Here is a 15808-nt window from a genome sequence, read left to right as displayed (position 1 = left end):
ATCCACTTTGTTCCTAGTAGTGCTGTGGTATCGGGTAGCTGCAGCCATCTCCTGGTTACGGTCCGGTGTAACCCAGAGTGACTTCTTTCAGCAGCTGAACTCCACCCGATAGAAACCATTTTTCCCCACTCAGACTTTTGTCCCTGTCGAGGCTGATCTCAACGAGCTCTTCCAAACAGAAACCAGCCCGCAGAGGCCCGCGGGCCCGGGGGGCGGCCGGATGCTCGCTGGAGAGCGGGAGCGGTTCAGCACCACGGTCAGCGCCCGGCGCCCGGCGGCAGCAGGCGGTGGAGGGGACGGCGGGGGGGACGCCGCGGAGGAAACGTGGAAGAGGGAATTTCTGCCTCGATGCTGATGGTCTTTATGGGGAGCGGCACTCAAATAAAACGTCAAAGCATGGTATTTGACCTCCTGCGCTATGTTTTAAAGCGAGGAAAGGATAAAGCTGTTTCGCTGGCACAAACGGAATAGAAAACGCGCTTCTGCGTTGCCATCGTGCTCTTCACAATGTATTAGACTGAAAGCAAGTTGTGCAGCAATAGGTGGTTCTTTTCTTCTCATTACAGTAAGTGGCAAAATTGTCTGTCTGCTGAGGGCAGGAGTAACAGCTGCTGATTACCAGATCTAGGGTTAAATTTAAGCAGCTGAAAGAGAAAAGGTATAAAGGGGAGGAAGTGACACACTATGTTCAAAAAGATCCATTCCATATTTCACCCCAACTCCCACCGAAGAAATGTGACAGATGACATCCCTTACTGTGATGGCACCGGTTTTGCGGTGAGATTGATCCGCAGCACTTCTATGTACGTCCTTGGAGGTGAGCAGGAAGAAGTTAGTGAACCACTAAAAAAGTGCAAAAGTACAACCAGCATTGACTCTTGCTTCCAGCCAAAAGAGGAAGACAGAGACTGGATGTACTCTAAGACTCAGGACTGCTTGAAGTACTTACAGGATCTGTTAGCCTTGAGGAAAAAATATCTTGACAACATCAATAACTTGAAATCCATGCATATGGCTGCAGATTCCCCAATGTCTACAAAATCATCCCAAACTGGAAAGAAGTCATTTCTTCCACTTCCTTCCAAAGAGTCTTCTAAGGTAATTCCTAAGTACTTTTGGCATGTGCTTGGCCCTAAGCCATAAAGCAATGAGCTTTATGACCTATGTTGATTTTATGCCTTATTGGTCTCAGCCAGTTGTCTTTTTACTGTTGCATCATTTGAAAAGCTGCTAAATACCTGAAGATTCTTTCTAAGTACTGTGAAATTAAGGATGAATGACTGGTCATGGAAAGAAATGTGTATGTCTATGTTTGTGGGAGGGGAGACAAAATAGGAGAAGGAAAGAGGTATGAGAGTACGGGAAGTATCTGAAAACATGTTATGAAAGACCAAGCTGTTCTCTCAATACTCTGACAGGCAACTTAAGTGCCTCAGAATTCTCCACTATGGTTATTAATAGCTGCTAATGACTGACAAGCACAGTACTCCCTAAGTTTACTGGCAGCCTTTTAATTGGCATAAAATTTCTTACACAAAATAATTCTAAATTCATTGAAACCAGTAGGATTTTTTTTTTTTTTTTTTTATGACTGGTCAGATAGCTTGTCAGTGCTATGTTTAACACCAGTGCAAGCTCTACTGATAGGCTGTAGGGCATGAGGAATTCTTAAGGGTTCCTTTCTCTGTTAATTAATAAGTTGGCAGATCATTTTGAGATGGTATAATTCCTCACCTTTCACTGTAATGATACCACAAAAATAAAACTGAAATATCATCTTTACTGCAGACTATTTCTATGTATCCTAGAGAAAAAAGCATTACAAAGCTTACTCCTGGTTGCAGTTTATAGATTGCATGTCTCTAGGCAGTTCAGTCACTAATATGACTCTAGACAGGAAAGGATTGCAGCAGGTGGGGTCCACAAACATGACTTTGACAGCAGACTTACAGATTACACAGTGCAGTCTTTAAAGTGGATACTAATGAGGATGGTGGGAAGAAGGCATGTATGGCTGACTTACTGATTAGGCCAGGTAGACTTTACCAAAAAGTTATTGCCACATTTAGATGTTCCGTCGATGGCTGAAGCTGAGCTCTGTTGCAGGCATTGCTTAACCAAAGGACAAGGCTCACGTATTTAGGGCTAGATAGCACATTTTTTAATTTTATATTTTGATCTAATACCCATTCAGTCAGTGGGAGTTTTTCATTCAGTTTTATTGGGCTTTGTGTCATCTTTTTAATGCTTTGAACGGTGACTCTCAGAAATTAGGATTAATAGTAGGAAACAATACTCAGCTCACAGGGCTGGAGAAGACAGATTTTATAAAGACATGACTATTTAGGACCAGAAAACATCCAAAGAGAATGACTGAGGTGTAGGAGAGAGGCCTGGTGGTGCCAGGTGCCAGGAGATGAATTTCAACACTACAGATACAGTCTGTGAACTGACTTTGTGCACTGTCACACAAAGATTGGCTTGAGGCAGGAGAGATTTACAGCATGCCGGTTCCCCTGGTGAGCTGAACGGTGACGTACCAGAGCAGTACATCACTAACCATCAGCCAGGTGGAAAAAATGAGTGCAAAACGGTACTAAAACCATGGACCAGGAGGCTGGAAAATAGATTCTGCACAGCTAGGCTTCATGCAGGTTTGTGAACTTCTGAGACTTGCCACTGAAAATACCACTTAAGAAAAATGCCAAAAGCTTAACTTGGGTTTGGCAAACAAGTGAATCTCCCAAAAGCTGAGGCTAAGAGTGCTGTCACCTGACTGTGGACAGCTAGCTCTTATGTATGAACAGCCCTGGTGCTGGCTGGCATGCAAACTCCATGAACTGTCCCCTTAGGAACAGACAGGGACATCAACAGGTTATGCCACCCATATGAGTCAATCTTGCCAACAGAAATGGCACGGTCACAGCTGCACAGCCCTGGCTTTGCAAAAATTAGGGAGAGGTCACGTGTTTGTGTTAAATTACCTGTCAGTGGAAATTTCTTTCTCCTACCTGGTGCATGATTAATGGGAAGGTGCTTTGTCCAGACAACCCTGTCCTCATGGGACATTTCATCCAAAGATCCCTGGAACCTGGACTACAGGCTGACTGTGGATTCAGAATTTGCCACTTGATTCTAGTAAGAGAAAAGAATAGAGAGGTAGGTCAGATGCTGGAAGTACATAGGCTTTTCTTTAAAATGTCTTTTAACCAATAAGGGCTTAGTCATAATAGCAGTCACTATTTTCAGTAGATGTGTGGTAGAAGCTATCTTTTAGCACTTCTGAGGATGTCAATCAACCCATAATGTCAGGAGGGGAATAAGCTAGCTCATCTCTCAGCCTCCACAGAACAGGGAACAAGCTGGTCCTTCAGAGATATAATACAGCATGTATCCTTTGCTTGCATGTTTGAAACCCAAGCTAGCAATTTTCTGACTTGGTGTTGCTGCCTGGCAATACACCTAGCTCAGACCAGCAGGGAAAATATACAGCCCTTCATTAGGTAGAGCCTGGCAGGAAGTATTCATCCCATATGGACCTACAGAATCGCTAACCAAGGCTTTATGACCGCTTCAGCATTTATAGACAGGCATTTGCTTTTTTATCAAGACAGGCTCCTAATTTTAAACACCGTGGCTTTCCTGTGGGAATTATCACAGTGTTGAATGACTCATATTTTAGCACACACGGTCCTTTTCCATTTCAAAAAGACTTTAGCAATTTAGATCTGGATTCATTTCACCTAACCTAGGCATTTTAATAAGATGCTTAAATTAGCAACCAAGTTACCCCACAATCCCTTTGCAGCTAAGAGAAAGAGCTGCCTGCAGAGGGAAATTCAGCCTACCTAAGGCCTGACTCATCTTCTGAAGGTACTGGAGCCCTGCATTAATTACAGAAGGAACCCTGCATGACTACATTTCTAATGTGCGTCTCATTAGGTGCCTACTGCTAGGTAGAATAAATTTGGCCAAAAAGCCCAGCTGTCACTTAGCCACCTAATTAAATGGCCTGATACAGGGATTCTGAGGGATTTTATAACACCTAGTTAGCAGTGCCCAAGTGGAGGATGTTTGTTGTTGAGCATATAACAAGATGGATGTTTGTTAGACTGCTGTCCCGCTTTCTTTGATGACTACAAGCTGTGGAGTAGTCTGGACCTGTGTCCTTTTCTGACGGCTTGAAGTATGGAATCAAATACAATTTTTGCAGCTTCCTTATACAGTTTTGTCATTAAGAGGTCATTGGTCCCAACCCTTAGCTAATTCTCTTTTCCCCCACAGGCATCCATGGAGAGAAAAGGCCCACAGTCCAGTTCAGATGTAAGAGAAGCAATAGCTTTCTTTGACTCAGTTATTGCAGACCTGGATTCAGAGAGATGGCGAAAAGTTCCTGACGTGGATCTTCCAAATGTGGATGTTGATTTTGATGGTGCAGTATAAACCAGCCAAAATATGATTATTTTTCATGTGCAGAGGGTAGAGGGAGGAGTGACATTGTTTATTTAATGGACACAGTTTTCCTCCATGTTTTGCTTCCCAAATCTAGGACCATTACACGCAGCATGTGAAACTGCAATAATACATTGCTTGTTCCCTGTTGAAAGGATGCAACTATTTTTTGTGTGGCCATCACATTAGCAAATGTGGCATGTGTAGTGCTAGAATAGTGCTTGCCTTCTGCTCAGGGCTGAATTCCACCCTTGCATCTCTACCCTGAGCTGTTTTTGGAGGAGAGCTATAAAAAATATAAAGATAACTTTTGCTTCATCTGATTTTTATTTTTCTTATTGAGAAATGACTGAATGTTTTCTCTCCAACCATCAAAAAAGAAGTAACTTAGAGATAAGGCTAAATAATGGTATGTTTCCATCAGAAAGAATGGGGTTGCCCATCTAAATGAAGATGTGCCCATCTGAGCTCATCAGCTATCCTGTAATAGACATTTCTCTCCTTTGTCTTAGGCTAAGGTGGATATCTGAAACAGGTCAGATGATTAGCTGTGCCCTAGAAGTCTGTATAAAGGCACTAGCTCTGATTTACATATTTATACTGCAGACACTGAAATATTAGATAAGATGAATCCATCCCAAGCAACATCCTGCAGTGAAACCAGGTTGGTTTCTCAGCATTACGTCCAGGAAGGACCCAGCAGGCACCCTGTTCTCTCACTGTGCGTGTAAAAATATCACTGGCAAACTGTTAATGCCAGATTATCTTCTGTCTTTCAGTTGCTACCAGCACAAGCGAACACAGTTTACATTCAAACTGGATCCTTCGTGCTCCCCGGAGATACTCACAAGATACTGCCCAAACAGCAAAGGCTGCAAACCAGTCTCAAAGAAACAGCCAACGGAGAACCACTGGCTCTAGGAAGAGGTTGGAAAGACATCCCATGTACTTGCCCAAAGCTGTGGAAGGGGCATACAGCACTTTAAAATTTAAGCCCAAAACACGTAAGAAAGAATATTGAAAGAATATTCCCTCTTCAGCTGAAGATAGAATATATGAAATAGGGCATGTAAGAGTTGCATTTTTTTTTTACCTCTGACCTAACTCTTACACTCTAGAAGTGACGTGTGCAGTCACTGAAGGTTCTTTGTGTGGGCTTATTTTAAGCCATGGCTATTCCAACGTTGGTCTCATATGAGGATTTAACTCATTGAGTTCATTGTGCCTAACAATACTGCTTTGTCATTCAGCTTGGGGGGAACTCCAATTTGACAAACATTTTTTCTAGTGCTGTTATTGAAAGCAATGATTCAGAGATTGCCTGGTGCAGTAATTTTTCTTCTGACTCCAGTACTGCAAAGCAATCGAAGCAATTCAACTCATATGTTGGAGCTTTTGCACCAGTGTTTCCAACTTCAGAACAGTGAAGCAGAATTTTTCTCCTTTTTTTCACATGTGAAAATTTGTATGTGCCATCATTAATTCTGTGATCTGAGAGTGTACAGCAGCATTGAAGTACAAGCAGGCTGTGCTACAGGCAGAAAAAGTTACAGCGAAGGAATCAGCATTAGCAACCTGTGTTTTGAGGAATTGCTCCAGTGTGTTTTGAAAAAATAACAAGCTATCTTCTGCTCTACTTGCTGTTGGGAATGCTTCTGTCCTGGGATTCAACATCAAGAGATTAACTACATGCACAAATGTGCACATCTTGTTTCATATGGTCACACCACCTGCTAGTTTTCATCTATTTTAACATCCAGTTGCTGAATCTAGACATCCCAGTGTACACTAGAAAAGCTTAAAGTCTTGGAGAAGAAAACTTTGTGAATAAATTGGAGCAAAGGTTGTTCTCAGGGGCAGAAGACAATTTGCGGACAAATCCACTGCATCAGCATTATATTATACCCAATATCTGGAATTCTGCTACTTCATCATTAAAGACTATATATTAGGAAGAATGCAGTCTAGAAGTGTTCCTCTTCAGGCTCTTTCATCTTAGATGATGATATGTCTTCCATGTGATACTTGGAATTGTCAAGCCCTATAATCTGCCAGTTTTACTTGATTATTTGTATTTATGTTCGGTAGTTTTTGTGTCCACAAGCTTGGATAAATTTCCTCAGGCACTGGCCATCACTGTAACCCATCTGATATATCATAACCTCCATAAACTTTGTGCCCACCACACAGAACATTTGGCAGGTGGCAATTCTTGCTGATTTGTGTTCCTAGTCTTTGGGATTGAGTTATTCAAACAGCATTTCTGCCACGAGGTGGAAGTACCTCTCTCAGATCTCACTGATCTAGAACACTTTCTGTCAGGAGATAGGAGAGTGCCAAAACAGCACATGTTCCTTCATTCAGGTCTGGCATCTCCTGTTTGATTAAAGCATTTTGTTTCTTTCTCTAGTGGTGTTCATGGAGAGCGGTGAATTGTTTCTGTAGCACTTTAATTCTGGAGGTGCTTTTGCCACTCTTTGTCGAGTCTGTATCCTCTTCAAAAATGGCCAGTTTAACTAACATCATTGATACATCTTCATGAAGAGTTTAAATTAAGGTCTAGATTTTGGTTCCCTGTTATTGGTGCTTCTCATGATTAGTCTGTATTGTCTATACAGATAGTGTTGCTGCCTTTGTAGCTCACCAGTCCTGTTCTGACTGCCTTGAACTGAACATCATAACTGTCTTTAAAACTGTTCTACCTTTGACATATGATCATATAAGGCCAAAACCTGCACATTTTTGGCAACTGTGTCACCCTGAAACCCCTCTACAAGAAGAATCTCACGCTGAAGTTGCCGAGGAACACTTTTACTGAGTGTGTGGTCACCTTTTTGCTCCTAGAACCTGCAACATGAATGGATGCTGACAGAAAACCACCATCCTTTTGAGTTAGTATAACAGAATTAGGCATGTGCATAATAAAAATACTGATGAAAGAAGCAGCAAAGGATTCCAATGTTGTTCTACCCTGAGCTGTGCTTCGTGTTCATAGTGCCAAGGTTTTACTCATCGGAGTAGTTGATCTTTTTGCTATTGTTTTAAGGATGCACTGTGCTGTGCAGAACCAGACCACTTCAGCGTGTTTGACCTTCCCTGTGACTTCTTGTCTGTCTTTGTAAAACGGAGATATCTCTGGTCATCCGCTGTGACAGAGGCTAAGGGTCCCCCTGCTGTCCAGCGCACAAACTCCAGTGTGAAATATATGTTTGCTTTTATGAATAAGAGACGGGGGGGGAAGATTTGTAATTTCAATTTGTATTCTGCGATTTTTTTTTTTTCTTTTCTTAAAGCTCACTTCACGCCTGTTATCATCTTAGGAAATTTTAATTAAGCAAGTAAAATAAAGCAGTTTTTCTCTGAGAACATTTTGTACCTCCTATCCCATAAATGCTTCCTTCTCTTAGCATATTAGCCCTTATGAGCTCCTCACTGGACGTGGCTCAGCTCCAGCAGACCTGTGGAGAGTGGCCCTAGCATCTTAGGGCGCTCTCTGGGCAGATGGGAGTCGAGGGTTCAAGCCCAGAAGTTGGGTATTGTGCTACAACAGGGCAGTTGAGCAGAAAGGGAGCAGGAGAGAGGAAGGGGAAGCATTTCCATCACCTGTGTTAGCTGCCTCCTCAGAGGAGGGTTTAGTGTGGATAGCAACACCCTCTGTATTGCACCGAGACACAACCATGTCCTTGCCTAACACTAGCAGCTTTCCATGCAGTTCCCAGGAGCAGTCGGTTGCCCTACAAAGGTGCTCCTTGGCTGCTCTGAATTGTTCGCCCAAGGCCTTTGGAGGCAGGTCTCTCTGCACTGACGCTAAATGGACTCTATCTGCCTTGGCCAGGCCCTCTAAGTGACCTTGCTGCAACATGCAGGCATTGCAACCTTGAAATTCAGCACCTACTATAGATGCTCTGACAATGCAAATCGTACGGAAGAATTATTCGTGCCCAGCAGAGCTCTGTATGACCTAGATCCCTTGCGGAGATTACTAGTGAGCTCTTTCAGTGATGTCCCCAGGCCCTGATAATGAAGTGCATCAACTAGGAGCTCTATCGATCAAGGCCACCGTGTGTGAGCGTCCCCTGCGGCACTGATCCCCGAAAGCTCTTTCCCAGAGTGCATTGGAGTAATAGGCAAGATCTTTAGGAGACCGTCTCTTATTTTGTTGTCTCAAATTCAGCTTAGCTGAAGTACTGGGGTATTTCAAATTCCTCTAGCTAGTGTCATTGCTAGCTCTGAAGGGGCTATGAATTTCTGTGACGCCACATCCACAGCTGTTTGTGAGAAACTAAAGACACTGTGTACACGAATCCAGTAACTAGAGAGAGATGAAGTCTGTTGAAGAAATCATGTCCTGGGGGATTCAAAATCATTTTGTCCTTTTGTGCTGAGCAACTTGGTGTAATCATGATGCACATAAGTGAGCTGATATTGCAAGTGTCTTTGACAGAAACAGAAGAAATATAGGCAGCTAATGGAAAGTTGGCAGATGGACAAGATGTGCACTCTGGTTTGAATCTTTCAGTGCCATAAAGTTACAGTGAAGGCAGAAGGTGTCAGCAGTGCATTAAGTAATGCAGGAAGTCCTCCAAGGTAATGCATAGCAAAGATACATAGTTATCTGCTGCTCCAGGCTGAATGGGGTGTATAAAAAATATTAGATTAGCACCTAGTGGATGTCTTCAAAATTTTCACAGCTATAGGGCCAGTTCGTAGTTCTGCTCGGGCAGATTCACGACAGCGCCTGTTCTGTTTCCATCGTGGAGCAGGTGCACAAGGAGATGAAAGCAGCACAAAGCTGGCCAGTCACAGCAGGATATGTTTAGGGGTCTTTTGCTGCCTTTTGGGCCTGTAGCTCTGAATTATGTCCATGGTAAAGTGGAACCAAGTTGCATCAAGTCAGTGGAATGACTCTTGGCTTAGAATCATAGAATGATAGAATCATAGAATGGTTTGGGTTGGAAGGGCCCTTAAAGATCATCTAGTTCCAACCCCCCCTTCTGCGGGCAGGGACACCTTCCACTAGACCACATTGCCCAAAGCCTCATCCAACCTGGTCTTGAACACTTCCAAGGAGGGGGCATCCACAACCACTTGATTTTAACAGCTAGAAAAAAACATTGTTCTGAAAGAATTTTGAGGGAAAATCAGAACATATAAGCCCAGCTGTGTCAGACTGGGGTGAGAAGCAGAGGGTAAAGTCTGTTACTTGTTTAGCAGTAATTTAGTGCATGATGAAAAGTTTCCTACTAACAGGCTTGTGATATTAAAAAATTATCCATCTTTTTTAAGGCAGGAGCAGGCATCATCACCTGAATGGCTCAGTGATTATAATACACTGACCCCTGTCAGAAGATGAGGTAACCTATTAGAGAAAATATAAAAAGAATTGATAGAATTAAAAGTGATGTGTTCCATCCTTTTATTAAAGTGAGACTGAGAAAGGAGCAAGACCACACCAAGAAGCCTATGGCCACTGCTACGGAGGCACTGCAGACACCACCAAAAGTGAAATGTGTGATCGAGCAGAAAACTTTCACTAGTAATTGCTGGGGACTGTCACTTATCTCAGAGCAACAGCTCTTAAAAGGAGATTTCTAGAAAGGTAGCTAAAACTGTCCCTTGGCCACACGGTGGCAGTTCATTCCTAGCTATTCTGCAGCCCTCCTATTTCTCTGATCAGCAAGAGAACTGGGGATGAAAGGGAAAGCGAAGTGTTTTGTCCTGCTTCATCAACAGACAGTCAGTGTGTGTCTCTATTATTCACTTCTAGGCTCCTTAATTCACAAGCATTTGTTTGACAGTTTCCAATTAACACTAGGTTTTTAAAATAAGTTTATTCTTCCAAGGAGATAATTTCCTTAGGAAATAAATAACCATGACATCATAGAAGACACTGAGACATGAGTAAATCATGTCTGAGATGCTGACCACTTGCCTCTGACTATGTCTGGAAACAAATGGACAAAGTAATGTCATTGTCAGAAACAATGCACTCAGGCACAGAAAATACAGAGATGGATTACAAACAATAAGCAGAGGATTTGAAGATTCAGAAGTTCAATCTTGAGATAGGCCTGAGCTAAGAGTTTCTGACCTGATTCTGAAGTTCCTTCCAAGGCCCAGGAGAATCAATGTATGATGTTTCTAGCTTCTTGCAGCTTGCAATGCTGTTATGCCAGAATTTGCTAATCCAAGCAGCTCAGTTAGTCAAAAGCTAACCTGCTCCTGCATCAGCTGCTCCGGTGTCTTTCAGGGGTATGTTTATATTTAGTGTATGGACACTAAACTTCTTGAGGTTTTTTGCTTTGTTTTATGCCAAAATACTCATTTACAGAAAGAAAAAAAAAAAAAAAAAAGGAATATATCTTTGCACAGGTTATGACTACACATAAGCAACAGGAGCTTTCATTAATTCAGATGGTTGTATGGTCCCAAATGTTCAGATTAATGACGTCCCCTGCATTAACAAGGCGCAGTTATAACATCAGTACTGGCACTGCTCACACGCAGGCTCTCAATCTGGGCTTGCTTATATGACACTGTGTCCTTGTTAACTGACACAGTACCATCATCTCCAGATACTTGTATGGGGAACAGTAAAGGGAGAAAGGGATTGATCAACAATAAAATACTCTGTGCTGTTCCTGATTTAGTGCTAGCTTTAGTATCACTTCACTGTAAAGAACTGATTCATCACATTCTTACCCTTCAATAACTTCACTTTTCAGTTTCCAATATGCAGAATTAATTTTTGACCCCCCTCACTTCAATGATATAGGTCTTTGCTGTGCCAGGAAAGTGAGTAGTTGAGTGGAAGGACTCCAGTGTGAGCAGAGCTGACCCATAATTACAGCTGAATAAACTGAAGTGAGTATACACAGGGCCAGATTTGCAGTCACCCTTAGTGGGATTTTCAAAAAGCACATAACTAGCATCAGTGAGAGTTAGGTGACTCTGACAATTGCACTGGTGCCTGACTGCTTTTGGGAAAGATAGTCTGGAGCCAAGCTTGAGTGGACACAGCTCCACTTCTAGGAATTAAATTAGACTCACAAAAAGTCCAGAATTAGCCCAGTCTGTCTGCCTCTAAGCCTAATAACTTTAAGCCCTTGAGTGGTGCAATTCTGAAAGAAAGATTTGTCCCACACCTTTATCAGATTTCCACAGCCCTTGCTGCTGTCTTCCTGCAGGTCTGTTGGTTGTTACTGATGCTCCCATGTAACCTGCGCCCTAGGAATTTGTTGATAATGTTTCTGGAAGTCCAATTACTCACAAAACCAGAATTTCTATGAATGCCGTGTGAATATGAGAACTGCTGCTGCTCTTCTGTTCACACAAGTATGTCCAATGGCTCTTGCAAAAGTACCCTTCTGTCAGGGGATACTTGCACATGACAACATGGCATTTTCCACAGACAAGCTGTTATGGAAACATCCCACCACACTTCCCGTTCCTCAGGAGAAGATTTCAGACTTGTGCTACCCTGAAGTGAGATATGAAAGATCAGAGTCTGATCTCCTTTGCTGTGGTACACCTGGAGCTCGTCTGTTGACTTTAGGGAGCTGAAGGGAAACAGGAGACAGGAAGAAATGAAATAACCTAGGAGAGATCTCAGGATTAAGAGATTCAGTACAAGTATTGCTTTTTTTGAGCACAGTATTTGGTCTTTCTGCTTCTCACATGGTATGATGCCTTACAAAGATCAGAAGGACTTGCCAGGTGCCGTTGGTATGCAACTTGTGGAAAATACCTCGTCAGCCGAGAGGCTGGGCAGGCAATAGACTGCACTTGGCTGCCTAGGCATACCCTGAGACACATACAGGTGGATGGCATCTGAGCTGGCTTAACGGCAGCACTCAAAGAAGTTAGCAGCCTACTTCCAGAATCTATGGATTCTGGAAACTGAGGCTGCTCTGTCAGAGATAACACCCTCTCCCATCAACATCTCCTGAGCAACTTCGTGTTTTCACCTTGAAACACTTAGTTCAAGATCAGACCACCAAAATACTTTTCTCTTTGTTTTCTTCAGAGCGGTATGCCCTGCTCTCCTGGGAAAGGATATGTAGAAAGGCAAACGCTGGGGTTTGTATTTCTCTGTGGATCTCTCAGTCCTGCGTATCATGGGCTCAAGACATTAAAAACTGATGTACTGTAAAAAAGAAACGAAGAAGAAAAGCAGCTCACAGTTGGTGTGCCAGAAGAGCAACAAGCAGTAGCAACTTGGTGGCTGCAAAGACCAGAGAGCACTTACCTTGCAGAAGCTGCACGTGGACAGCCAAACCATGGTAAGCTTCTTTCAGTATCGCTGTTTAAGATGAAAATATGCGGTGAGAGAACACTTTAAAAAAAATTCAATAGCAAGCTTTGTAAGTCAGATTTAAATGCCAATTGCTGTGTGGTTTTCCCAAACAAAACAGTTGCCTTTCACTCAAGTCTGATATGAGATCCATTAATTTCCCCTCTTTATTCTGTCGATAGTTTAGCCATATTGGTTCTAAAAGGATTCAAATTACCCAGAGATGATTTTCTTGTAACTGTCTTTAATTACACTCTGGCTTCAAAATTTACTATGTTTTCTTTATGAAGGTATTGAATTACTGATGTGAAGAATTCAGGACTGGGGGTCAAATTGAGCAGAGCTATTAAAAAAACAAATGTACATAAAAATGAGGGCATTGTTGTTTTCTTTAGAGTCTTGCCATTACATTTTAACTAGCATTTCAAGAGCTCTGTTTCTCCTCTTTTATTCCATGAGGTATAATATGTTAATGTTTTCCCTCCATTTAGTATGGATTTATCAATTCCTGTCTGAAATCTCTTATTATAGAGAACTTCAGTAAAGAGACCTGGGAAAAAGCTCAAGTAAGTATTTTAACCTCCAGAAGAGAAATACTGGTTCTGGATGGGAACTTTTGTAATGGGGCCAAAGGGGGTTCAAATCTGATTACCTGCTGAGGAGGATTATCAATAGAATTGGGGCCCCCCCAGCTCTCACTTCACCATTCTAATTAATTCTGAGCAGCTTGTGCCAAAATTCAGTGCTGAGTCATATCCCCGTAGAAGTTGTGTGGCTTGTGCTCAGCGCAAAACAGAAAACAACTCACAAGAGGCAAAGATATCCCACATCAGCAGTGACAGATGCATCTGTCCATGAGATTAATAAGGCCTTTACCTATTGCCAGGTTCACCTTTCCCGTCTGGGATTTGGGCCTCCTCCTTTGCAACCTGAGTTAGAAAGTGGCGAATGGCTGACAGAGACCCTCTTGTCTCGGTGTTGACCCACCACCCCTCTCTTGGGTGGAGGAGAACAGTAATCCAAGGCCACATTAAATGCTGATGACCCTTTTAAGGGTGGTGGCCGTTGACTGGAAGGGTTTCCTGAGCCAGGGAGGGGCCTCTGTGCAAATAACCCTGCACCGTGTCGTGGACTGGGAAAAACTCCGTCGGGGAAACTCATGCAACTTACCTCTCCATGGCTCTGTTTCTTTGACAGGAAGGATGATTTCATTAACAGACCACAGAAAGTACATTTATAGCTCAAAAAAACCCTCACAAATTTCACAGCATGTTATTAACTAAGCGCATTACTTTTTGGGCATGCTCTTGTTCAGCAGAAATTTTAAATAACAGCCACATGGCAATGGACATCCTAGAAATGCCGATATTTATGGAAAAATGAGTAGTGAGCTTTCTCACTAGTAATTTTTGAAACAACAGCTTCAGTGGCTGCTAGGTGGTTTGCGTGGCACACAGCTCTTGTTCCTCAGGAAAGAATTTCCATCCCAATCTGAATTGCTTGCCTCAATTATTAATATGAAGACTAAACACAGACAGATGGCAAAATAAACTCTGTTAAGTTGGTGTGAATCTGAAGTTCCTTCCACCAACATAACTGGGAGCAGATATTGAGCCAAAACATATAGAAAGCTCTTGATGTGAGTCTGAGATGTCACAGTTTGCACAAAAAAAGATCCGAGAGTCAAGTTCTTGGCCTCTGGGACCCATATATCAAACCGGAGTGGATGGTGACATTTGTAGAGATTTTCTGGCTCTCTTCAGCATGCACAGACATGCTTAGGTTGGGCCTCACACTCATTTTTGTCTGGATCTGGCAGCTTGCTTTCTATGCTGAGCCGATAGTAGTTTTGTCTTTCAGATGTTTACTTGTGTTGTGCCTGCAAGCACGCCAGAAACACTCAGGCTGTTCTGCCTGTGCTCTGGTTTTCTGCTCTCAGCCTCCGAAATAGGTTTGAACACAGTGGTTTTTATTCCTCCTTTTCCCTCCAGTATAACTGTATTTCTCCAGTAGTGCCTTATTGCATTAATGTCAGGAGAACAGGAAGAAAAATTTAATGCTAGATGTAGCCAAAATACAATATGCAGAGAAAGAGAACTGACCGATATAAGCATTTTCTATTAGATGTAAAGAAACTCATACATGTGAGCTCTTCTGGACAGGGTATGTGGGCTCATATTCAACTGGTATAACTCTGGCTGGGATGTCTCTTACTGGCTAAAGAGTCATGCCTCTGCTCCCCGTGCAGCCACCGGAGGCTGATAACCATTCACACGGGCCATTCATCTCAGGGGTAGGATGGGTAGGGTGAATCACCTTCTGAAAAAACCTTTCTCTCACAGTCTATAAAAGGGCTCTGGGCAGTTAGGTCTGACTACATGCATGACTTTTAGCAATCCAAAGGTAGGTGAAATGAATTGCAAATCTTTTCTTTGCAGCATGTATGATGTCTTACAGCAATGCACCATTCAGCCTGCCTGCTACCCAGAGCTGCTCAAAACCAGTGCTCTTGATCCTAAGCGGAAAGCAGTCATATACTTAAGCACACTGTGGGTAGCCTGAATATGCCTCTGCCCCTTCCTCTGCAGTTTTTATGCTGCTTTGATGGTGCTTACAGGTACATCAGAAAAGGGTAGCAAATTAGATCAACCTCAGTAGCTGCACTGGGGAGATATTTGAATTTACTACTGGCTGCTTATGCCATTAGTACCTTAGATCTAGAAAACAGTCATCACAAGACCTGTCTCTATCAGGAGTTTCTCTAGGTAGATGAGTGACATTTAATGTAGGGAAGGGCACAAAGAGATGAGCATACAATCCTGAATGTTCCCTGTGTAGAGGGAAATATTGTTTATCATAACACAGTGGTACAGGTCAAGGTTTTCCAAAACTTCTGGTGATTTTAGGTATTCAACTTAAAACACTTGATGATCAGGTTCTTTGAAGTATTTCAGACTGGGTATCCAAAACCTATTTTTGAAACCTTGGTGTTAACCACTACCCTAAATTCATGCCATCTTTCTTTCCTTCTCAGCCTTTCCCTACTCCCAGTGGACCAGAGAC

At 42.7% G+C, this 15808-nt stretch overlaps 1 protein-coding gene across 1 annotated transcript; it reads left to right on the top strand.

Moving 5' to 3' along the window:
* The first annotated feature begins 684 nt into the window (after positions 1–684).
* Positions 685–5473, top strand: C1H13orf42 (chromosome 1 C13orf42 homolog). The gene is made up of 3 exons (XM_075742961.1): positions 685–1098; positions 4285–4432; positions 5232–5473. Exons 1-3 carry the CDS (start codon positions 685–687, stop codon positions 5471–5473), a joined length of 804 nt encoding a protein of 267 aa, XP_075599076.1.
* The last annotated feature ends 10335 nt before the right edge of the window (positions 5474–15808 follow it).

This window comes from Balearica regulorum, chromosome 1, assembly GCF_011004875.1.
Source record: "Balearica regulorum gibbericeps isolate bBalReg1 chromosome 1, bBalReg1.pri, whole genome shotgun sequence".
Taxonomy (NCBI): Eukaryota; Metazoa; Chordata; class Aves; order Gruiformes; family Gruidae; genus Balearica; species Balearica regulorum.
Note: the sequence above shows the minus strand (reverse complement) of the source record. Positions and strands in the feature narration are given on the sequence as shown.